The sequence below is a fragment of the Cyprinus carpio genome, chromosome A12, assembly GCF_018340385.1.
Source record: "Cyprinus carpio isolate SPL01 chromosome A12, ASM1834038v1, whole genome shotgun sequence".
Taxonomy (NCBI): domain Eukaryota; kingdom Metazoa; phylum Chordata; class Actinopteri; order Cypriniformes; family Cyprinidae; genus Cyprinus; species Cyprinus carpio.
The window spans coordinates 18,512,809-18,539,489 of NC_056583.1; the positions used below are offsets into that span (position 1 = coordinate 18,512,809).

The window sequence follows — 26,681 nt, forward strand, 5'->3', positions numbered from 1 at the left end:
CAAACTGTAATCAGAGTCATCTTGTGCTTTCTCTCTCTGTCTCTCTCTCACACACACACACATGTGTAAATGACGGTCTACAGCAGCAGTAGGAAGGATAATGTCACTGTCTGTGTATGTAGTGGTTTTGCAGTGTTGACCAGTCGCCTGTAATGTTTGTTTTTAGTGCACTTGAAGATTGTGCTAATAACAGCTAAACTGGGGGTGGAAAATTATGGCTTATGTCACCTCAGCTGTTCTTCAGGGAAAATATATATGGTTAAAACAGACAGTAGTATTTATTTTACAGTTCATTTTTCAATTTTCCATCTATTTATGTATTTGTTCTGTATTTGTTCTTTTTCACTGAGGAATCACCATTTCAACCAAATTTTCATTGTTTCCAAGCAGTTCCAAATTTGTTGTTTGAAGTGTTTTTAAATTGATTTTTACTAAACGAACGCAAGGAAGATTGACTTAATATCAGTATTATTCGTTTTCATTTGCACCAAATTAAAAAATTAATTTGCTCCTAATTAAAAAAATCATGTAATGACACTGTCTTAAAGAAATGATTCGCATAAAAATAAAAATTCTGTCATGATTTATTCACCCCCATTAACTCTTGTATTATTCCAACTCAGTTTTTGTCATGAAGATAGGCTTAGATGCTGACATGGCAATAAAAATAATTAACTACTGCTACTATACACCCTCATGAGAACCAGTGAGGTTTGTTCTTGTTCATCAAACAGGCGTTGTGTTTACCATATTTGGTAAGATATTTAAAAAAATGTTCCAAAGATGAATGGAAGGGTAAGTACATGTTGGCAGAATTTATATTTTTGGGTGAACTATCCTTTTTTAACTTAACGGAAGAATAAAAACCATGAAACTCGTGATATTCACAGTTTTGCTTGTTTTAATATTGCCAGCAGAATCATTGTGAACATTGTATATTTCGCCCTGCCCTTGTGACTCATGGGATAAGTCATGCTTAGTCTAAAGTTTTGAGACTGTTGGAATGTTAAGCCATAGAGTCACACAAAACCCAGTATAAACTTCTGAGTGACTGTTTAATCCCCTTTCAGCACTCAATGTAAAGTGACCAATTATACTAATTTCATGTGTAAGTGCCAGAATGTGTAAATTAATCAGCTCGGATGTTTGGATTTGTACTTTATTTTGGGACCTCACATGGCTGATTTATATGATCAACTTTATTCAGAATGATTGCATATGGGCAGATAAAACCAGTCCTAATGTAACCAGTTGGGATTAATTTAAAACATTGCAAATCAGAAAACAATGTTTTAGGAATTGGACACATGGTTAGATGGACTCGTGCCAAGAGCGTGTGTTGCATGTAATTGAGTGTAAATGCACTTACATGCTTGTGTTCACTAATTTAAGGCATATGAGAGACTATGAAAACAATCATGTTTGTTCTTCGGGACTGAGTGGTGTTATCGGTGGAGTTCAGAGGACACAGCCTGCTGAGTACTGTTGAGTCATTGCTTATGAGATCTTGTTGAGGTTCTCTGCTTTACTCTGGGAGGATCCTAAGGGAGCCCTGCAGGCTATGGCTAGCTCAGCACAGGGTTATATTTAGGTAATTTTATTCTGCAAGCCTGGGCCATGCTTTGATGTTGTCATTTTGAACCATATTGTACATCAGTGTAAATCCATGCTAATATACTGCTGCTTCTTCCCAATATCCTCTAAAGAGCTAATAATAATTAAATAATTAAATAATAATTATTGCTTCAGTCTTTTAAGCTGGTCTCTTTGGAATTCTTCGGTTTGGACCGGCGAGCATTCAAAAGGCTGGTGTCTGATTCACTCTTTGTGAATGCACATCATGGTGCGCTAGTTCCTCCATGGCTGGCTGGGCTTTCATGGCCTTAAGGAGTTGTTTTTGAATTAAATAGCTGCATGAACTCATCAAGACTTTAGCAAGCCATTTAACAGAAAGTAGTACTTCTCTTTGTTTTTAAAGATAAATGAAGAAACTTTTATTTAAAAAAAAATCTGTGGAGAATTACATTTTTTTTTTTTTTTAAGAGTTTCTGAAAAGTGAAAAATTTGACTTGATCTTTGTGGAAGTTTTCCACTATCAGATGTTAAACCCAATAGTTCACCCAAACATAAAAATTCTGTCATCATTTACTCACCCCCGTGCCATTTCAAACCTGCAAGCATATTTTGAAGGATGTTTGCAACCGAACAGTTTTGGTACCCATTAACTTCCACAGAGATATTTTTTTAAATATCTTCTTTTGTGATCCACAAATGAAAGTCATACAGGTTTGGAATGACAAGAGGGTGAGTAAATGGTGGCAAAATGTTCATTTTTAGGTAAACTATCACTTTAAGCCTGTTTGGCTTATAACCTCTATCCTAGTCTTAATTCAGAGTGGCTTAATATAATTGAGTTCTTAATGTGTCTGTCTGACAGAAATTGGACGGGTACGGAAGGACATGTACAATGACACTCTGAACGGCAGCACAGATAAAAGGACTTCCGAGCTCCCAGATGCTGTGGGCCCCATTGCACAACTCCAAGAGAAACTCTATGTGCCTGTCAAAGAATACCCAGATGTAAGTATTGCTTCAACGCTTTTTAAAATAGAAATTTCACATGAGTTTAGTCCTTTGTTGGTCAGTTACTAAGGTTATTTTGTAGACTTAAATCAAGTGTTCTAAAATGTTTTCAGATGTATTTATGAGGTAGTAGCTAGCTGCACAGTCATAAAAAGTGCCAAAATTAGCTTGTTCCTGAGACTGTTCCTCAAAAAGTACACCTTTTTTATGACAGGTTACTAGTATCTTAAGATAGGTACCCTAAGGTACCCTTAAGGTACTAACATGCACCCTTTAGGGGTAGGTTAAGCATTATATGCAACACCCTTAAGATATCCCCTTATGTAAGGGGATATCACCCCTTAGGTGTCAGACTTAAGGGAGAAACTTAAGGTGCTTTATGCAAACGGGCCCAGATCTGTTACTGCACCATTTATCCATTAAAAGAATGATTTTACACTTTTTTTGACAGTATATGTTTTCTACAGTATCAACATGTGCATGCCAATAATCTGTATTAAATGCATTAAAGTAAAATGTAGAAAAGTCATTTGTGTAACACCAGTGGCTCTCGGAATAGCAAAAATAATGTTTGACTCTGTCCCAAATGCATCCCAGAACTCTTACTGTCTTTTTTTAACTCATGGACTGTTGGGTAGTAGTTTTTTGTTGAATATCCATCAGTGCAGGCATGTTTCTGTGGGTAAAGTAGATGAGTTATTGATAAGAACAAGTTCAGTCATGTATGCACACAACATCAAGGTCAATAAAGCTGCTTTAGAGCAGATTAGTATCTTAAAATAAAATCATCACCACATTCATGGTATTACTGGAAAAGTAATGTACTGAAACTGCCATTTATCACCTAAATGTGTCAATGAGGGCTTACAATGCACCTTGACTAGTGCATGTAAATAGAGAGAGACATGCTTTAGTCTTAACACGTTTTTGTAGATTACTTAAATGACAGAGAATTGGAAATTTGTCCATGAAAATGCATTTATATCAAGCATATTATCACATGTGGATCCTCTGGGACAAATATTTAGTTTTTTTTTTTTCACTTTGATTGTCTTACCTTAGCCGTTGACTCAGGGGAGCATGAGAAGCTTGCAGCAGACTTATCCAATTAACTCATCTCTGTCTTGACACCAATAATCAAAAGACAATAATTAGTATGGTAAATATTGCTTAATACCATAAGTCTAGGCATTGTTTGACTCTCAGCCTGTGCTTCTTATTTGAATGCATTGTGACTGTCGAATTCTTTATGCATGGACAGCTTTCACACTCTTCTCGGAAAACATAATTTATGCTGAAACAGGCCTGAGAGTGGATTACGTGCGGAGCCCAGTCTGAAATATTTGTATGTGAACTGTGCTAAGTGTTGGGATGTACGTTTTCAGTAGGCGATTATCTGGTCTGTTTGATCTTGACCGGATTTAGGGTTGAGGCTGAGTTTAAGGAGACGGTAAGAAGATGGAGTAGTGTTTCTGGCCGACAACTCTCACATTTCTCCTGTCTTAAAGAGTGATAGTAGGTCAGGGTTAATATCCCAACCACTGACAGCACTCATGCAAACACAAAAAATAATATCAGGATGAATCCCAACCACTGACAGCACTCGTGCAAATGTGCAAAATTAACTTGTTTGACAAGTATTAAAAGAAATCGCAAGTTCTAAAATGCAATACATCTCATTCTGATTCTGCTCTTGCATCAAGTAAACACATTTTGTATAGAAAGCTTTTGAATAGATTAGCCTGATGGATGACAACACACAGGAACTTCTGATCTGGTATCTGCTGTCTAGTGTATTAAAATGTGATACATTTTGACAACCGTTCAGAATTTCCGATTGTTGAGTGACTCATTGAGGTCACAAACTTCATAAAGCAACAAAGTCATTTGGAACAGCACACTGCCAACACCAGAAGCTCTTGTTCATGTGCAATATTGCTCAATTATTTAGGTTATTCAGTCTCAACAATAAGGATTTTTCTGGACTATTCAGATCTTAATTGCCCCGCCAACATTTTCACTGGCCACACTTAAAAAAAATGGAAGATTTAATTCACTGGTGACATGTTTTTAAATAAATTAACAGAAAAATGTTGTTACATGTTTTCCAGCTTGTTTATCCTAGTTACACTTTGTGATGGTCGTTTTGATAGATCATTCGGGGCCACAACAAATCCTTATCTTATTTGCAGCCATGAATCATCAGGCTTGTTTTGAGAGTGACTTTGCTTCCCTGTAATAGAAGCAGAATTCTGATAATCCAGCAGGAAGCTGTCAGGGATACCACCATCCCACCGTGAGTGCCAAGTGTGGCTGAGAGACATACAGATCACTGGCCTTTCTCTCCTCTGTCGCCTTTTGGAGAGAACGATCTAGAGCATTATCCCTTCTTTCATAGTCTATGTGAAAACAAATGATGATTAGTTTTCCATTCTTCATGCTCTCACCGTCTCTATGTAAAGACCGTTCAGAGTGATTTGGAGTCTGCCGCCTCAGTCTGTCATCCTCTTCCCACTCTTTTCACTCAGCTGTCGACTTGTAATGAGGTTTTTCCAGTGCTTCATTGTTCATTGAGAGCCACACACTTTAGATGCAGTTCTTGAACTTGTTAAAAAGCACAGAGAGAAAAGACATTGTGTTTACTTCATTTTGTTAGCATTCTGTGACTTTCTTTGTTTTTTAAAGGAAAAAAAGTCTCTCATTTTCTCACCGTCATGTTGACTCAGATATATATGAATCTTCTAAAAAATATTCATTGTTCTATTGAAAAACCAAAGTCATATACTTCTCTGATGGCTTGAGGGTGAACTATCCCTTTAAAGTGTCATATACACTAACATTCATGGGTTTGCATGGATGCATTAAAGAGTTTTTACTAAAGATTTCTATTTCAAATAAATTAATGAAAGAATCCTGAAAAAAAATTATCATGGTTTTCACAAAAATATTAAGCAGCAAAACTGTTATCAAGATTGAAAATAATAAGAAATGTTTTTTGAGCTCCAAATCAGCATATTAGAATGATTTCTGAATAATCATGTGACTCATGTGATTGAAAATTCAGCTTTGCCATCTCAGATATCAATATCTTTTAAAATATATAAAAATGGAAAATAGTTCATTTAAATTTTAATATATTACCATTTTTATTACCAATTTGTGTTTGATTTAACACTTTATTTGTATTCAGTTTTTCCCCCCTAAGGTCCACTTATAATCTTAGTAAAGTGTATTTTTGTGCTAAAAACATCCGCCCTCTTTTTGGCCCTTAATTAAATTGTCTATTTTTCTGTTCTCCCTTTAAGAAACATCCCATTCTTTTTCTTTTGAAATGTCTGCTTGCAGACAAGCTTCTGATCAGATCAGATTTTTGTGATTCTGTTTGTGATTCACAGAAAATTACAGACTTTGCAGCTTTAATCAACATCACCTGGTAATCAGTGGGAATTTGGTTTGGAAATGATATACTATCAGTCACTTCAGTTGTCTTTGCAGTTACATAGACCAGCAGTGATCTCAATGTTACACAGCTTACCAATAAGAATAACAGGAAAGTAGCTAGAAACATCTAGACTGACAAAAACAAAGTTCACTAAGTCAACAGTTGCACAAACATTGCCTACAAACACTAAACTACAATAACACAAGGACACAGACTGACATACGGACAGTGCCATCCACAGTACACAGCAGTCTGATGAGCTCATCTCTAAATATACAGCACAGAGGGTCAACGACCCCCAGCAGCTGTGAATGGCCTGAGAAGACATGAGCTTTAAAAGGAATAGAATGCATTGTGACCCTGAGAGAGATTCAGCTGCCTGGCTTATCACTCAACCCTTGTGACAGATAAGGTTGAATGCTGAAAGAGTAGCGCAGCCACTGGCCCACAAACGCCAAAAAGCACAATGTCTCTGCCTTTTAAAGGGGCAACGCAATAAATCACATCATGGGTCGAGTCACAGCTTAACCGATCATTCAGTTTGCTTGACTGCTGGTTTCCATATTTAGATGTCACAAAACATCATTTGTAATGTCTAAAGTGTTTGACTGAGAGTAGAAACTGGCGGAAATGGATGGTAAAGTAAACAAATTAACCATTCATACATCTCCGCTTTTGGTCACATCTGAATTGTAAGGAGTTTAAAATGAACTTGGTTTTGGAAAATAGTATCCAGTAAATGGTTGTTTTGTATGACTTTTAATGCTGAAATCATGTAAACTGGAGCAAGGATTTGCAATGGACTAAAAGCAGTCAAGCACTGTACCATTGGCTGTTAAATATGGTAGGTATTTGTGTTGTTGTATGACTCTTTGACCCCTTTGTTAGGTTAAATTTGTTCCATGTGACTTGTGTCAGGACAGGAACAGGGTGGAGTACAGTTAAGGCTTCCCCGTGGCAAATGGTACATTCCAAAATCACATTTGGTCTCTAGATGTTCCCCTTTCAATAAAAGGGGATTAGACATTCCAAACATTCTGCCAGGGTTTTTAGAGTCCCTTTGATTGAATTATACAATTAAGTTACCATGCTGCAGTTAACATCATGCTCTGCCAAAGCTTCCATATGGGAGAACCATTAGCTGAGGGGATGATGGTCTGTGCTTTTAACCTTGAGGATGTGATTGTGGCTGCCTCTACCTCTCTATGCTGGTCTTTTTCAACTTAGTTGAACAGTGGTTACAAATATCAGAACTATACACATATAAAATGAATGTGTGCGCACAGTGATAGAAACACAACTTTTTGTCACATTGAGAGTGCAACCGAAATTATTTCAGATGCATATTAGATTTTCAACAGTGGGATGCTCATACCAGATGTGTGAAATGCAGATGTTCTCCACTGAAAGAACTTCTTTGTTTTCTCTACCTTTTGATGTTTCTTCACAGTTCAATTTTGTGGGAAGAATCCTGGGGCCCCGGGGCCTGACAGCCAAGCAACTGGAGGCAGAGACAGGCTGCAAGATCATGGTGCGAGGCAAAGGCTCCATGAGAGACAAGAAGAAGGTAAGACACTTTTTTTCTTTTTTTTTTTTTTTAACTTTAATTTTTTTCTTTCTTTTTTTTTTACTTTGTATTTTCCTTTTATTTCCTTCCTTTATTATTTAAATTTCTACTTTTTTGTTTACTTTACTTTTCAGTATTTCTTGTCTTTTCCTTTCCTTTTTTATTTCTCTTTTCCTTTCACTTTCTTCTTTCTTTTCTTTTACTCTTTCATTCTTTTACTTTTGTTTCCTTTGCTTTTTAAAATGTATTTTCTCCTTGCCTTTTCTTTCTTTCTTTCTCCCTTTCTCCCTCAGATTGAAGGGCTTGTGGATGCGTTTTTACTGCATGTTTTTTTTTTTAGCGAGGGAGACCATATACTACCTTTGCACCAAAACATAACTTATAGATGTCAAATGGAAAGAGACAAAATCCAGGCGATTCCATTTTAATGGAATTCCTGACGGAGTCTGCGTTCCCGACTGTAGAACTGAGGCAGATGATTTTGCTGCCTGACACAAAGGAAAAATTACTCGCATTAAAATGAAAATGGGTGCTATTAAAGAAAGGAGAATGCTCTGTTTCTCAAGCTGAAAGAATACGGTTTCAGTTCCTTGTCTCATTCTACACCATTTAGTCCAAGTTTTCAGATTAGAGTACAATTTGGGCTTGTTGCAAATATCCAGTACTTTAAACCGACAAAAACAGAACAAATAATGCTACTGAAGACTGTTATGCTTTAATGGCATCTATGTCTTGTAAAGATATTTGATGGCAGACTATTTGCTTTTAACTTGGTATATAGACATTAGCAACTATAAACTACTGTCTTGAGTTCAGGCCTGTTTCCACAGACACATCAGGACTGTCTTGCATAATAGAAATCACTCAAAAATCAATTGTTTTATCAGTTTAAGACTTTCGATGATACACCATCTGTGTTTATTCCTCACTGCACAACCTCCAATTTCTACACAAGTATGCAAATGAAACATTAAGTGCATACACGGTAAAATATTGGGTTAGAGGCTTTGATGAGATTCAGATTGATGGGAATTAATGGAACACATTGAACTGAGATGCCTCAAGCAAAGTGCCGTTCTCTCACTTATTGCACAACCTATGTCTATCACACCCGAGATGCTTATAAAGGCTGTTTCGTTGGTCAAGACAGAAAAACAGACTGGTGGCTCAGCGTTTTTAGCTAGACGAGGTGTTGCACATCTAGGAAGCACAGAATAGACAATTGAAATCGAAAGTTTAAACCTCAGCTGTTTCCTCAAGTTCGGCATTATTGTTTTCTGACAGCAGTGTGGTTTTTTTGTACAATGCTTGGTCCCCATCCACTTTCAATGTCAGGCTCCAAAACAAGCAAAAAAGCAACAAAAGTAATTTAAGTAGTGTAGATGACTTGTATACTTTGTTTCAAGCCATTTGATAACTTTATGTGAGAAACATACTGACATTTAAGTTCACTGAAAATATCATGGTCATCATTCCCTTTCATTGTATGAGCAATTGTAAGAGCAACTTAGATGTTCTCCTATTAATAGCTCCTTTTGTATTCCACAGAAGGAAGAGAGTCATACTGATATCGAAACCCATGATGTTAAGTAAATGATGACATTTCTTTTTTGTGTCAATTATTCCTATAGCAACTGCTATGTTTGTAATATCACATGATGAAATAGTCTGCTTATGCTGTAATTCAGATAATGCGAAAGGTTCATGCATTTGTTGGTTGGGAGTGAAGATTCTATGTTTGGAGGAAGTGTGTGTTCAGATGGAACTAAAAAAATAGACCAAAATACACCATTAGGTGCACAAATCCTGAGAAAGCTTGCTAAAATCATGCAGGTGATGTGAACTTTATGTAATTTATAGCTTGTGTTGGATTGGCCTTTTACATTCACTGTTGATCTATAGCTGTTATAGTTAAGTACGTCATGCAAGCAATTTTTTCACACTTTGCTGTGTTGTGCTCAAACTTGCCTACCCACATAAAAAGTAGGCCAGAAGAAGACCTCTATGCATTGTGCTGCTGCTTAAACTGTTTCAGAGTCAAAATCATAGTTATTATTATCACATAACCAACTGTGCGCAAGACTGCAACCTTATCGGATGCACATATTTGATCATATAATTACTCTATTCTAAGGAGGTGGCAACCACTTATTAGCAGATACAACGCCACCAACTGTGATCTGAGACTGGCGTCCCCGGTCAAGGATGTGGCTGGGATGTCTATGTCTTTGTTTTTCTCATTCAAACTTTACCCTTGAGGCCAAGGCGATGTGTGTGATTGCTTGAAGCGGGAACCGAAGGCGGCGAGCGAGTTCACAGTAATCGATTGTTCTGTAGGTCTGAGCTCTGCGCCATAAACATAAGCCCTGCTGTGATGAAAAACCCAGCTGGAGACAATGCATCAAGGCTCAATGCTTGGGCCCAAATGCTCCATTTCTATGGCAACCGGTTTGTCACTGCTGTTGGCGGTCTGAACCCTGAGATAAACTGACAGTCACTTGTCTGCAAGCTAACTGACGCTACGTGTTTGTTGGTGTTTGGTGTCCATGTGTAGCTGCACAGCTGCAAATAAGAATCTAGAAAGGATTCCATGGAAACTAGGGTGCCATGTAGTCACGGAAAGTGGTTTGTATGCTCATAGGCAATCAATCCAAAGTCTTAAAAATGTCCCTGGAAAATATTTTTGAGAAACACTTTGCTGGAAATGTGGCCTGGTGGGTTGTGCACATACTTTCACATGTCTTCCAGTGGCGCTTATGCGGGCGACTCAAGTTAGAGTAATTTAACCCTCTCTTACTGTCATTTCCTGTCTCCTCTCTGACTGTCGGTCTCTTTATTTTTAGCCTTTTTGTCATTTTAAAATCCTGTATAGACTCAAAAACACCTCTGGGTTTTTATTTATAGTACAGTAGGGGTTGCACTAACTAGTTGACAGCTTAACTGTAACGGCCAAATATACCCAAAATTAGTTTCTGCTAAATTCAGAATTAAAGAATTGCCTCTCTAGCAGTTCATTAGTTTGAAACAAAAATGTCTGAATTGCAATTGTTAAACTTCGATTGTAAACAATCTATCTATCTATCTATCTATCTATCTATCTATCTATCTATCTATCTATCTATCTATCTATCTATCTATCTATCTATCTATCTCTACAGTTGATTTTCTACTTTAAAAAAGGTTTTACCTAAAAAATTATGAATTACACTTAATTTACACTTAAATTTGAATTGCAATTTTGTAATTTGTTTGACGCCTCACTTCAAATTCAGGAATTGAGTTGGTGCAGAGCCCTGGTTCTCAAATAGGTATTATGTTTTCTGTGAACAGGAAGAGCAAAACAGAGGAAAGCCCAACTGGGAACACCTGAACGAAGACCTGCATGTCCTCATCACTGTGGAAGACTCTCAGAACCGTGCTGAGATCAAACTCAAGAGAGCCGCCGAGGAGGTCAAGAAACTCCTAATCCCTGCGGTGAGTGATTTGTTTCTCTGTTCTCCTGACCTCATATATATTTATTAAGACGAGGTTCTAAAAAAAATGTGTTGAGTGGCAAAATCACATTGATTCACCTCAACAAACAAGACTCATGGAAATGCTGCTTAGGCACTGATAAATGTATTTACTCTAAGGGGAACATGCTTAATTAAAAGAGCTGGGCTCACCAGGTCTTCTGTTTCCCTGCTAGTCACTCTGCATCCACAGACAGGTAGATATGAGCAGGAAGCAGAAAACAGAGTTGTTTGCCTCCATGAGAATAAGTTTGAAGCCACCGAGCACACATGATTCCAAATGTGCAAAGGTGAGCACTGTGGGCAGTTTTTAATAGGCTTAATTACCTTATAAAATAATTAGGAGCACAGGACTAAAGGGTCAAGACTCAAAAAAACCCCACATGGAACAAACGGAAGTCTCAGCATTGCTCTGAGACACAGAGCTGAATGACAATTAACCTTTGGGTCTAAAGGAAGTGACAGCAGGTTAGAAGGAAGTGCCATTAGAAGCCTAGTGAGATTTGAGAGAAGTGTTCTTTTTCTCTAGTGTTTTCTACAATGTTTTTTTTTTCTTTTTTCATTATAATACACCTATGAAGGCAGACATAGAAATTTAGCAATATTCTTGTGTCAGAGTTATCTAATTTAGTCAGAATACTGTAAAATGTCAAGAAGAACAATTCACTTTTTTAGGGTTTTTAGGATTTTATACTAAAATGTATTTACTAAAAGTTAAAAAAGGATTGAATTCAAAATTGGACCTATTTGTTAATATGGTCCTGATTTTGCTTTTTCGCATGACATCACCAAGCCTTCTTATCTTTTGTTATTTAATTTTTTTTATTTTTAATCCATCAGAAAAGACATAATTCAGTCAATTACTGTTGGATAAAATATAGTCCATCCCTACATTTTTTTATTCTTGTTGAATACCAGTAAAATGGGTTGCATACTACTTTTTCTTATTTATTCATCCATTTTGCATTTTGCTAATATGGGACATTACAGATATAAATTAGGTTGTGAATCAGTGTTGTTATTGTTAACTAAAGCTAAAACTGCTACTAAAACAGTAATTAAAGATGAAACAAAATATAAACATTGGTGGGAAATACTAAAATTTAAAAATGTTGCCTGGGCAGTAAATAGGTTGAAGTTGAAGTGCTAAAATTAAAAGAAAATATAGAAATATATATTTAAAAAAAATTATAAAAACATATAAAGTTACTTAAATGTAAATTAAAATAAAAATTGAAAATAAAAAATGCTATTCATGAATGCTGTAATAGTATATAAATATATACTAAAATAACACTGTTGCGAAAGCCATTTTGTGCTTTGTGTGCAATGAAGAAAAAACTTTCTTGATTCTGTGGTATTTCTAACATAGAAAGCAGAATATAATTAGTAGCGAATGGAATTCGGGAAATTTGTGTAATTGTGTATTGTAATCCCTTCTCCTCTGTCAAAGAGAGAGGGCTTCTGGACTCCCTGCGAGGCTACCATGGTAACCCTCTTGGGGATGTATTGATCCTTGATTGACAGTTGTGCCCTTTCTCTGCAATGGAATCCTGAATGGGGAATAAGCTCTTTAAAAGTTTAGCGCTGTTTACTCCAGAAAGCTTCCGTCTTGAAGGTAAACCCACAGCGACTGTGTTTGTCTTCATCAAACCATCCAGGGGAAGAGTATTCAGCTTTTTTTCTTTGTCATTGCATACTTGTTTAAAGGTCTAAGAAATAACTTTTTGTAATAGAATGTTGTCTGAAGAAAATGTTTTGACATTTATTTTTAATTCAGATCTGTTCTAGTCAATGTCATGCACTGTGATGCCACTGAAGACTCTTTCTTCTTGATTGTCATTTTAAAAAAACATTGAACATTTCACCGCCAGTGTAGAAAAACATTCTTGTAGTGTTTCCGAACTCAATGCCCTAAATTGTCGGAAGACAATTCTTCCCCTCAGAGACTAGAATCTGTAGTATTTCTTTCCTTTCCTTAAATGAATGGTGACTAAAGTAAATCATCTAGCATATATATTTTTTTCAATTGACTTTTCTTTTCTTTTTTTTTTTAATCCATTCATCTTGTTTTGCCAGTTTATGAAAAGATCATTTATAGTACATAGTTTTAAACAGGTTTGGGTAAGATTTTTACAGTTTTCCAGGTCTAGAAATCATGCTTTTTTTAAAAAAAATTAGGCTTCCTCATAGGTATATCCCGGTTTTTCAAGACTTGGGGAATCCTGGATCTTTGGGAATAAAAGAAAAAACAAAACAGATCAAACACAAGGGGTGTTGAGGGGGTGAAAATAACAGATATTGATTGTTAGTAGTTCTGGGATATTTAAATTCTCGCCTTGCTTGTCATTAAATCATTTTAAGTCAACGTGGGGCCCCTTGGAAGTTTGCTGAGGCCCTCTTGTGGGTCTCGGCCCCTTAGTTAAGAGCCACCAGTTTATATGAACCACTTCATCACAAACTGACAAAACTATGTCCACTTCAGGGGAAGTGAACTGTATAAGGGGGAAACAGCTTGTTACAATGAGCCGTTGCAAAACGGAGAATGCTGCAAAGCGTTGATCTCAGCACACGCTGTTGAGTAATGCAATCTGTTTCTTTAACCTCCTGCTCTGTGGGCCTGGCTTGTTTTAACAGTGGCAGAGTGAATCATCTGCTAGCTGTTAGCAAGTGTGAAACATTAGCTTCCCCGCACCACTGCACTGCCTCCTTTTCAAACATTTTAGCAGAAAATGTCAAGTTGAGCTTTTTAAGTAAGCTAATTAGAGTTAAATTATTCCTAACATCTTTTTTTCCTGTGTGTGTACAGGCCGAAGGTGAAGACAGCTTGAAAAAGATGCAGCTGATGGAGCTGGCCATTCTCAACGGCACTTACAGAGACGCCAATGTCAAGTCACGTAAGAATGACATCATCAAACATCAACCCGTGTTTATCTGTGCATTTTCTCTCTTTCCCCTTAAATATCCATCTCTTTACATAAAACTCATTTCTTTTCAAAGGTTTATTTGGCTTTTAAACACAACTCACCTCTTTTGAGATTTTTAGCTTTGTTTATAGTGCTTGGAAAAAACATTGTGGTTAGAGATTTGTTAAAAACCAGGCTTGTTAAACCTGATTAGTTATAAACCAGTTTTCTTCAGTTAATTCGACCCAAGCAATTTAACATACACACAACACACAATCATAAAATATACCATTTCCTCAATAAATATATTTTTTTTTTTTTTTGTGAGCTTTATTAAAAGAATGTTTGAATATTGATTATAATAGATTATAATAGAAACTTAAATATTTCTTTTGTGGCCATGCAAGCACTATCCATGTACACAGTGCACACTTCTTGTTTATTTTTGTGTGAAAATATTTGCATAGACTGCTAGTTTACTTTTTGAAATGTAGGTAGATTGATTAGCCCCTCAGTTTCTCTTCCCCTTACATCTTTGTGTATTTGCTCTTGTGCATCTTGTTCTTTTTAGCAGCCTTAGCCTTCTCCCTGGCCGCCACAGCACAAGCTCCCCGCATGATCACCGGCCACTCCCAAGTGATGCCTCCTACGGCACTGCGTACCCCTGCATCCGGCGCACCCACCCTCATGCCCCTCATCCGGCAGATCCAGACCTCTGCCATCATGCCCACAGGCTCACCCCACCACGCCGCGACCCTCTTTCCCCAGACCCCCGAGTCAGGCATCATCTATGCACCCTACGATTACCCCTACACCCTCGCCCCAACCTCCATTCTTGAATATCCTATTGACTCAAGTGGTGTTTTAGGTAAGAGTCTTAATGATTTGGTTTTCTTTAATGGTGTTTTGTACAGATTATGCATTTAACATGATTTGGAGTTAGGGATGGGCAGTATGATATTTTTTATTTAAATTATTATTATTTTATAGAATAATAAATTATTGTTATTTCTTTTTAATTAATGTTAATATATTCCTTTCTTATATATTTTATATTATACAAAAATATAATATTAAAATTAATGTATGTGTATGTTCTATTTTTAATATTATATTTATTATAATTTTAGATATAAATTTTTTTAATAAAATATATATATATATATATATATATATATATATATATATATATATATATAGTCAAATATATTAGTTTTTATTATTATTTAAATGTATTATATTGTAAAAAATTGATATTTTATTTGTTATAATATTACATATTTTATTTTATGTTTTTCTTTATGTATATATACCGCTCATATACCGCTCTTTTGCTCAGAGATCCAGTAGACTAACTCCAGCATTCTGTCTTGTCCTTGTAGGTATGGCTTTCCCGACAAAAGGCTAGTAATGCTCAGGGGTTTAACACAGTCTTCAGCCCATACGAGTGTTAAAAATGCTTTGCTTTACAGCTGCCTTGGAACAAAAAAAAAAAAAAGACAAAAGAGCAAACGAAGAAACTGATTTTTATAAGAAACAAAAGACTAAAGATCATTACTACTCATGTTTACACTGGTCTTAACTGTTTTGTTGACTTATTCATAGATTAAAAATTGATATTTTCAGATAAATACTGATAATTAAGCCTTATTACATTCCTCTGTTTAAAAAAAGTAATCTATATTTGTTTAGCTTGTAATATTTGTATTACTTATTTTCCTGCAACTGGATCTTAGATATTTAGAGAGTGATCAGTATTATTGCTTATATAACATGCTTGTGAAAATCTTTCTCCATGAATTAGCCTGTAGTGAATTCATATTATCTGAAGCATCTGATGTGTTGAGCGGAATACAGGGAATCTATAGTCATTGTAATTTAGTCAGTGAAAGTTTTATAGAAATGCGGAAATTGAGAAATGGCACCAGCATGTGATGTGATTTCATATTAATGGGCCCTGGAGAAAAGGTCACTTGTGCCTTGTAATTTGGTCTTACAAGGCTTGTTTGTGAAACAATGTTGTGTGAAATGTAGTTTTAATGTAATTTGATGAATAATCTGTTAATTCTTGTTTTATTGGCAATGTTGCGCTCTGAGCAGGTGCAGTGACTACTAAAGTACGAAGGCAGGATATGCGCGTCCATCCTTACCAAAGGGTAGTGACCGCAGAACGAGGTTAGTTTAGCTCCAGTGTTCAAACTTTGCTCTGTGTGTGTGTGTGTGTGTGTGTGTACTTCTTCAGAATGCTGATTACACTGTCTTTTCATTGCATCTCACTCAGTATAAAGAGAGGAAATGTTTTAGTCACTTCTAACCTGCCAAACAAAAAGCATCATTTGAGATTTCAGTGTTGCTGTTATCAGGTATAGTACGTGCCAGTCATACTGTGCAGGGTTGGTTTACTCACTAAACCTGCCAACCTAGAAATGCATTGAAACTGTAGGTGTTATCAGCTTACTTGTATTATATTTTGAGAACGTTCTTGGGGTCACTGAAGCAAAGGTTAAAAAATAGAATACTGTTAAAAAAAGGAGGTTACAGTAGGTTAAAACATCCTGTGATGACAACATTCCAAACTCTGAGATTTAAGGGTTGTTCATCTAGTGAGTTGCCAAGACAGTATCCTAACTGCCATGGAACCTTATTAATGTACACTCTACATAACCAACAGAACGTAAATGGCGCTCTGAGGGAGGGAACAAGAGACTAAACTTAATTTCCAGTTTGAGGTTAGCATGTTGCTAAACTAATCAGCATGAAGATTCATCGAACACACAAATACTGGATAAAGTGTACTTTTTAAACATGCCTCTATAGGCAGCTCAACAGGTTTTGGAACAGACTATTAGTATGATCTGATAACTTTAGCACTTACAGGTGTTGTATATTGAGACAAACATGACCTGAAGCTTAGTGGATGTACGTAGATGAAAAACATCTAGTGTGATAGTGTTAGAACCACTTTGGAGAACCTTTATGGAGCAAAATTGACTGTCCACTGTGCTCCATTACACTGATGACGTAATGATGGCCTTCAGGCTCATAGTCAATGAAGGGTAATGGAGCTCACCTGTCTGTTTGCTTCTGTTTATTCCTTCATTCGTCATTCCTTTGATATCCTTTCTCAGTTTTAGAGTGTTTTCAGATAGTTTTATGTTGCTTAAGTACATTAGTATAATCTACTTTCCCATTCTGATCCACTGAAACATTGTTTCGGCAGCTTTCAAAGAAACAGTTTTGAGTTTTTACTTTCTGAGTAATGGAACAACCTACAAGATTTAGGGTTTAGGGTTTTTTAAAAGTCTCATCTGATATAATAAAACAAACTTATTTATGGTTCAACCTGTCCAGACCAGCATAAATAAAGTTTAGAAGATGGGTGCAATGCTGGTTTTCCCCAATTTATGATACAGATGTGTACTTAATCATATTGAGAAAATGCAATACTGTATATTATTTCAGGCCTGGTATAAGCTGTTTCTAATTACAGAAGAACTTCTGCAAATTCAGATTTTTCTTTCATAATTCATTCTTGAGTGCTTGTACTGTTTGCAATCTTTTCTCATGTTACATATTTTATTTATACCTTTTTACTGCAGTTTTTATCTATAGATCAGTTAATAGTTGTCGTTTAGGTTAAAAGTATTGATTTGGCAAGGATCATTGAGCATATTCATGACAAAATCTTTCAAATGCCTTAACTGGAAATAAACTGGATCTAAGGGAATTACAGCACCAGCTTCTAAAGTCTGCTGTAATGAAGCTGATTTAAACTCATATTACAAATACATGGATGTGCCAAAACTGTACATATTTAATAACTATGACTCCTGAAAAAACTGAAAACGTGAGAATCTACTGATCAATATAAGTTAATTTCACACCCATAAGACTTTAACATAATTATCATAATTTAATAGACCAATACAACTGACCAGTTTAATGCATAACAATTGTGAAATTGCACAAAAAGTCGAATCTATCTTGTCTGGCTTACTGACCACAGCCACAGAAAGAGTTCTGAGAGTTTGTAAAAGATTCCTGAGCAAGGGAAATTCCCTTGAATGAAAGGCATTGAATGAAATATTCCAAGCACCCGGCTTGGACAGTGTCACATTAGATAGACTAGACGGTTATGAAGGTTAGGACTTGTTTGAGAGTGTAAGTCATCATATACACTGCCCATTAAAAAATAGTTACTTCTGCTCGGTTCATAATCAGAGCATTATAAAGAGGTTTCATAGTGCTTATGATCACTTAAACTCCCCATTCAAGAAATTCCTCATCATAAAAATATGGCACAAGTATTTTGCACTGAAGATTTTAAATCACCAGCTCCTAGTCTGCGTTACTCAGACAGAGCAAAGTGAAACAAGAAAAAAACGAAACGGCAAAACCTCATGAGATGTTAGTATGTTTATCAAAGCAGGACGGTCACACACTGGCCACCTGTTAGCACAAGAACAACAGATGAACTGAAGAAATATTCCATTTTTGGTTTGTTGTTTCTTGTTTGTTGTTTTTGCAGTAAGCTTCTTTTTTTCTCTCTCTCTCTCTCTCTCAAATGTATGGAAAAGAACATAGTTATTGTGTGTGATCTTTTTAAGATGAGTTTATGAAAGCAATATGTTTAACTATAAAGCAAGAACATTTATGAAATTCTATTGTATTTGTAAATGAATAGGGAATTTATACTAGTAAACATGTAAGAGAACAATATCATTGTTATTTTTCCAGAAGGGGTACACTTTGTTTTTAGGATGTCGTACCTGATACAGTGTCTTATAAGTAATAGTCTTGAGAAACAAGTAGATTTGTCTTTCTAATTGTTTTCTTGTGTTTCTAGTGTTATTTTAGCCCTACATTTCAGCCAATATGCTTTAGTATCATTCTGTTGGATTAGCATTCTGTATTTTTTGTAAATAGTCCAATTCTAAAGGCAATAAAATTTGAGTTAAAAAAAACACCAAACGTTTTTTACTGTCTAGAAATCTTTTGATTTAGCCTGTCATTCTTTGGTTTTACTTCTCTCGTCACATCTCTGTAACTACTCATGAATCCATATCATTATCACTAGCAGCTTTGTGGCTTGGTATTGAAGCAGCACTTGAATGCTTAATAGCAGTCAGAGGATCGTTCCTCAAAATATTTGCATCTTTTAATCCAGGCTACATCTTGCTGTCAGTTTTTCCAAATACCCAAACTCTATTGACTGCTACTAACTATTAAGTGCTGTTATTTTAATTCATAATGACTCTATAATTGATTTGCCTCTTTGCTTCTTTAACCATTTTCACCTGGGAGATGGGTTCTGGAGTGAAATCATGATGCTTCATGATTTTGCTGTGATAACGTAGACGTGGGGGCGGGGGGGGGGTGAGCAGTTTTCTCTTACAGTAGCTGTAATTAGTAATGTCATATTGTCATCCAACCGTCACTAGCTGAAACTAATCTCCTTCTCTATCTTTTTTTCTTTTGTGTCCTCTTTATGTCTTTTTTTTTTTCGTTTTCCCTCTGTCTGTCCATTTTTTTTTTCTCTAACAACCCAGCCGCCACTGGCAACTAACCAATGACCCTCTGAACTCTTCACCCAATGATGACCTGACCATTGCCTGCCTGCTGACCAGTTCTCTGGCTCTCGTCCTTCGCTTCTATGTTTTGGCGGCCTGCTGGTGAGCCCAGAAGCAGCTTTAATTCGCTTAACACAGCCAAGAAGCCGTGATGGCCCCACGCCACCACCTGCAGAACAGAATCGCTCCCCTTCTCAAACTGAGGACCTCCTTGGTCAGGTGACCTGGGCTTCCCAGCATGCACTGAAGTGTCATAAAGCAATAATGCTAAAATCCTACTTTTAGCCTTTTACATGCACACACTAAATAAACACAATTCTTTATGGTTTCTAAAAATTAAGCATAATGTTCTATATAACTCTCCAAGTTTGTGCACTGCAGTTCTCGTACCATCCTGAAGAGTAAAAAAAAAAAAAATCAGCAGTTTATTTTAAAACATATATATATCCAAAAATCCACAAAAGATATAAAAAACACACTCTCCCACAACAACATTCTCCACAGAGATCTTTAAAAACATCCGGACACATGAGCAAGTGTACAAACAAACACTGATCGTCAGTTAATACCTTTTTGATACGAGGGTGCTGCACAGGAAATGAATATATATATATATATATTTTTAGGTGATCCTTTTTGTATTAAAAAACAAAGCAGTATTGTCAAAATGTGATGAACAAACAATGTTTATTTCCTTACGACAAATTTTAGAGACCAAAATGGTGTCTTTTTTTTTTTTTTAATAAAAAAACCAAGTGCCTTATTTTACACACTTTCATTAATTATGAACAAGTATGAATGTGTTATATGCCAACATATCAGCTATTTCTGTTAAATTCCTCTCTATTCATGAAAACAAGAGGTGCACAGAACAAAGTTGCGGGCGTTACACTCAAAAACTAAATTTTTTAAATGTGCATTTTATAATTTTTCTTTACAAATAATGATTTTTACCCTGTCACACTACATTAGTTAATGTCTTGAGCCATTTATGCTCACAGTCCATTTGTATTTGATAATGTACAGTATGTGTACGAGCTCCCTAATATGTTTATAGATCCATCACTACATCTGTTACACAGCAATAAAGCCCCATCCATATAAAACTTACTTGTCACTATTCCCATATTTTTCACTCTGCTTATATCTCAAAGAGCATTTATTCAGTTCGTCAGGATGAATATTATAAAGGTTTGGGGTTAATTAGTACAGAACTCATTTTATTCCTTTTGAGGAACTGAAGTGTGCTAGAGGAGCATGTTTGTAGGAGACATATCACATTTATCCATACCTCGCTATGCAAATGATTTTCAGTTTTATTAAAATGACTGAATAAATTTCCTTCAGTTGGTCTTCCAGTTAAAATGGCAGACCATTTCAGTGCTGAAGAACAACAAAACTAAAAGCATATTAACAAATTATAAGTACATTTTATTATTTGGTTACCATAACTGGATGTTGAGAAGATACATCTCCTTTTCTAATAACATTGGTTGTATTCATGCAGAGCAAATGCAATACTTTTTAGACGTTTGAGGTTGTCATGCAGTTGCATGTAATTTTATGTTTTATTATTAACCTGGAAATTGCTAAAGGAAAAATCCTGCAAACACATTTAATGAATAGAAAATGTTTTTACAAGGATCTCTCACCCTGTCAGATCTAGGAACTGGAGTTGTTTGTTAATGTGTGTTTGGTTTTTTTTGGTTTAGTGTTTGCTTTCCATGCAGTATTACTATAGACTGTGTCAATATGTGTGTGAGCGTGTGTTTTATGGGTGATTGTGTGAGTGAGTGTTTATGTATTGTATATGCCAATGAACTGCAACTCTCCATTTAAGCTTATTTTTGTTGTCAGTTTGTTTTTCGTTTTTTTGCAAACCCAAGCAGCTCCCTGCATTGGAAAATATACAGTCCTATTTATAACCATTGTAACATTTTATAATGTATTTTTCTGTCATATTTTGTATGTGGGAAATAACATTAAATCACATTTCCATATATGCACAGTATGCCTTATTACAAAAAAAGTAATTATGAGAGAGCCATATTTTTTCCAGATGATATAATTCCATAGGTGATGGAAAATGAAAAACTTATTCAATTAACAATATTGTTATTAACAATTTGGTTCTGGACTCACTCTGAGCAAGTTTTACTACTTGCTGGGGTGTTTGGTTTGTCATTGTTGCTTTGCCTCTGTGCCTTCTTATGTAAATTGTAAGCTATTAACCATTTCTAGTTACATAATTTGATTAATCATTTCTTGCCGATTGTACTAACATTTGATGATTTCTATTCATTAAACCCCGTCAATAATTTTTTTGTCTGCTTTGAATCTATAGAACAGGATTTGTGTGAAATTAAGCAAAAGAGTGTTTTTTACTGACTGAAATATGCTGGACTAAACTCTGTACTGAGAAGCAATAGCAAAATATTAAAATCATAGTTTAAAAAAAAGAAACTAACTTGGTCGCTCTTTCTGTTGTGCTTTTTTACATGTGCCAGAACACTCTGCCTTACTAATCTGATTCAGGTCTGCTGTTGATAAGTGAGAAGATCTGGGTCCAAACTTTTCCGTACTGTTTAATTGATCGTACTCAACAAAAGCTGCATTTAACACAAAAGCAACAAGATGATAATGGGGTGGAAAAAAAAGCTGAAGGAGAAGTAAACTCTATATAAATGGTACGGTTGTTCGAGTTGGACGAACACCCACCTCTATTTCACACAGTCTTATTATTCTTTCTCAACTTCTCTGTGTGCTTGTTTTTTTTGTATCGTAAGCCATCTGTTGAGCTGTTTTGGAAAGTTCTGTGAGGTCAACAAGAAAAGAGTAACCACACATTACACACCCGGTAATTGTCTTTCAAAGGAGTCCATTGAAACCCAATGCAAGTGAAACTTTCTAGATTCTCTGATATGTGTAAGAAAACAAAAGAAGCAAACATTGTCTTTTGTAAAATAACTGAAGGTCAGTCCAATGATGCCCACAACTGGAATATGTTTCAGCTATGCACATCAGCACTGCCTAACTAGTAGTGAACATCAGGCTTATAAAATGTAAGGTTCAAATATAACTTCCTCCTCTTGAGCATGAATATCCTCAGAGAAATCAAGATAGCAATTCTGTTTGTCAGTGGTGCAGCGTTGAGAGGAACTGGAGTCGTGAAGGAAACCGATAACTGAATAAACCTTCTGAAAACGGTTTTCCAGTTTTCGAAATGTTCACCACATTGTTTTAATGATGTTGCTGTTGTGTGTAATGGTCTGTGTTTAGCTGATAAAGCTAATCAGGCTCTTTAGTTCCCATAAGACCCTCATCACTGCACCCAAGAGCCCTAGTTACTTTTGTGTTTCTTTTTCAGTTTATAGCAAAGTCGCCAACCATAGCCTGCATTTAAACAAATCTGGTCATATCCAAAAGAACAGCAACAGAACTGAATCTGTGACCGTCACAGTCTGTGACAACAAAGATTGTGTTTTTTAAAGGAATAGTTCATGCAATATGAATATAATATTATGGATTCACACCCCCCCCCCCCCCCATTTTACTACTTCACTACTAGTTAATTTTACACTTAACTACCGTGGCTCCAGCCGTTAAACACCAAAAAACCAAAAATCAAACACTCATAAAAAATGGTTCGTATAACTACAGCACCATATTCTATAGCTTTTGTGTGAGGAACTGACCAAAATTCATTAACTTTTAAGTGAGTGAATGAATCAGTAAACAAATCGCTCGGTCTGATTTCGTACTTCATACATCACTACACTGTTGACCAAATTAAGACAATGGTCAGTTTTTTGTACATGAAATTTTCACTAATATGACTACACCTTAAGAAACCCCTGGAAAAAAAAAGGCTAGCATGTTAGTCTGTTCATCAAACAAAGCGATATATAGACTTAATATAAAGCATGAGTCATATAACCTACTTTTAATAGTGTTTTTGTATTTTTTTGGGAGCTTAAAAATGTGGTCACTTTGAGATGTAAACCAGAAATAAGTTTGGGACAACATTAAGGTGAGTAAATAGCCCTAATGACTAAAAATGACTAAATTTATTCAATACAGTTCATACTATATCACATCACACAAAAAACAAAAAAAACTAAAAAACTGACAGACACTCAGAGGGAGAAAGTGAAATGGATGGAAAAGGAGAGGAGTGATTAATTCGCTCCCCACTAAAAGCAAACTTGTTCATTAAACACCACGCGTTTTTGTGTGTTAAATGGTTTCCTGCCGGTCCCAAATTACTAGGCTGCGATGTTAAGTAATAAAAAAAAATCATTCTTTCCTTACCCCCCCCTCCCCCCATCCGTTCACTATCTCTAACCTGCAATTAAAACCTCATTTCCTGTCTTGTGTCAATTTCTGATGCCCCGCCTCCCTAACCTCTTTAACTCTACTAGTATTGCGTACCTTCTCCCCAAAAACACATGCACCATGCAGGGACTATTCCAAAGTAATGGAGTAGTAATGCAGCAGCCAAGTAATGCGTGGAATGGATAGCAGTTTAGCTGAGTGCCCAAGAGGAAAGAGGAAAGCTGGGTTAGTCCCTGTAAGGGAGAGAGAGACACCAGTATCTCTGGGTGGACGGTGCACTCTTGACTTCACCCACAGGAGGGCTGCAATGCCCTTTACAACCTTTATGATGCCCACAAACAAACTCAGAACCCTCTGTCCCAACTTACCAGATGCAATAGAACACCTTTTGCTCCTCCTTTCCTTCCTTTCCTTCCTGCTTGTCAATCTACTGATCTTACTGGATTGCTGATGGCAAGCTAAGCAAGAAGACAGGGTTCAGGAAGAGGCGACAGGACCCCCCTTGTTGAAAAAATGAGTCGAGGGAAAAAAAATCACCCAATGCTACGCAATATGGGCGCTGCAGGAAAAAAACAGTAAGGATTTTCAGTTAAGGGAGAAAGGGTGGTGTGATAGTAGCCCATATTTGCTAGCTTCAACCACACAGAGCCCCTCTAAAACACGCCACACTCCTTTCCCATGAACACTATATAAGTTAGGTAATCTGCAGACACTGATAATGGTTACATTAAATATATACTCAGGGTGTTTTCAGATTGCAAGATACAGGTCCTCGTTGCGGCTGAACTAGAATTCTCGAATGCCATCATCTATAACATCGATTCTAGACCGCTGAGATTCATACTAAAGTTAGCTAGGGTTTTAAGGTTTTGTCAGTTTGAAACAAAGTAGTGTGTCGTGTGAAAATGAAATTAATAATTGAAAGTAAATCATTCATGTTGTTGAAACAAAATGAGCTCGCAGGGGTCGTTGATCAAGATTGACGACATTCGTTACAAAATCCCAGGAAGTCAATAAAATTATTTAAAAATGCTGTTTGGCAAAATACATCCTCTGACTGCAATAAAGAATGAATGTTTGTCTCCATTTTTTTTATTATATTATTTCTTTAATTTAATTGTTTAATATCACACCCGCTTTTCAAACATGTAGATATTAGTTCTAACCAGTGACGGGGGCCGAAACTAGGGGCCTCTCTATACTTGCAAGGTGGCTGCAGTTACGTAATTATTAAACTTAATTCATTATTATTATAATAAAAAATTAAGTATATATTTTTTAAATAATTACAATCCAGATTTAAAATGAAAATGAATATACAATAAATATGCAATCATTTATACCCTCAATACCTATTGTTTTTTAACAGAAGAACTGGAATCACAAAATTGTCTTTGTGGTTAATTAATCTCATATATTCTAATCCACACAGCGTCTTCTGTTTAATAAAAATAATAATTTTTATATTTTTAATACATAAAATCTGTTTATATTAATATATATAAATTAATATATACAAATCTTTGTGGCATAAATATTCTTTGTTTTTATCATTAACTTTGTTAATGACTATTAACATTAGACTCACACGCATCCCATTTAGCTTTTGCATGATTTGTGTTTGCACATTTGAAATCCCCTGGTATGCATCATCAAAGACAAGCTCAAACCCTCCGTTCTGTTGAAGCAAGAGGAAGTGTTACCACAAGTTTCTGGTCTTCGTAGGAAATGAACCACACTTGATCTTAAACAATGACCACAAAGATAGTTGTCACAAGTCAACATGAATATGGATACGGGTGGGGGAATGTCCTCCCAATAAGGGCTTGGACACGAACAAATCTCAAGGAACACTTCCTTCTGCTCTGTTAAAGAACCGTTTCCCAACAACAGACCACATTCATCAATGTTAATGTAAGAGAGGAAGTCATCAGCTGTTTACCTGCTACTTGTGTAATTGTTTCTAGTTCAGTGGAGCTAGAAGATCTTTAGAAATATCAGATGTGGTGATGGTGGGGTTGCATATCAAAGGACACAGCAAATTAAACGAGGTGACACAACAGATGTTACGCCAGAGCGGAGTCGCACAGTAGGGTGCTGCTTCGTTTCGGTTGCAATCCAACAGGTTTTCCATGTGAAGATGTACAGGAACCGAGTTTACCTTCAGAGACTCACATGGTGTAGGATGAGTTCTCTTGTGCTTCTGTTGGTGTCCCCATTCCTCTTTCATCTCATTCTGTATGGGGTCCCCCCCCGCCCACACACACACACACACACACACACTCACAATCAAGGCCTGGAAACGCTGGCCCAACTGCTGGGAGAGGACAGCAGAGCTTGGTAGAGGCCACAAGTGGAGAACATTCACAGCCAAGCCAAATCGTCCTAAAGCACTGCCAGAGAATAACGGGGAGCTTGAAATGACAAGAAGCTAAGCCAAGCAGGGCACACTATGGCTCTTGGAATTTTACTTTGTATCTGGGATATTATAAGTCTTACGTAAAAAAAAAAAAAAAATCTGTTGCGAGTGTCAGTGCTGGGCTTTAAACGAACCAATTCCACATTAAGGGGGAGCCGTTGAGTTTGGGTGGGAAACACCAAGTTTCCAGAGACTATTAAAAAACAGGTGATTCTGTTTAACTCTTTGTTTTTGTATGAAGAAGCTAGCACCATGAATCTTCCAGTGTTTTTCCAGGAGCCTGTCAGTTACATTTCACCGTAACATGAAAGCATAACAAAGTAGAACACTGTTTTACTCTTTGTGCC

At 36.3% G+C, this 26,681-nt stretch overlaps 1 protein-coding gene across 4 annotated transcripts in view; it reads left to right on the forward strand.

Moving 5' to 3' along the window:
• qki2 (QKI, KH domain containing, RNA binding 2) overlaps positions 1-20,026 on the forward strand; it is a 29,781-nt gene extending 9,755 nt beyond the window's left edge. The window contains exons 2-8 of one of the 4 annotated variants that reach the window (XM_019113735.2): positions 2,438-2,580; positions 7,476-7,592; positions 10,923-11,066; positions 13,914-14,001; positions 14,585-14,878; positions 16,111-16,185; positions 19,560-20,026. In XM_019113735.2, the coding sequence (XP_018969280.1) occupies positions 2,438-2,580; positions 7,476-7,592; positions 10,923-11,066; positions 13,914-14,001; positions 14,585-14,878; positions 16,111-16,185; positions 19,560-19,576 (878 nt within the window). In that variant the 3' untranslated portion in view covers positions 19,577-20,026. Of the gene's footprint in view, positions 1-2,437; positions 2,581-7,475; positions 7,593-10,922; positions 11,067-13,913; positions 14,002-14,581; positions 14,879-15,392; positions 18,977-19,559 lie in introns of those variants that run through there. The other 3 variants (XM_019113734.2, XM_019113737.2, XM_019113736.2) reach the window with 3 other exon arrangements.
• The last annotated feature ends 6,655 nt before the right edge of the window (positions 20,027-26,681 follow it).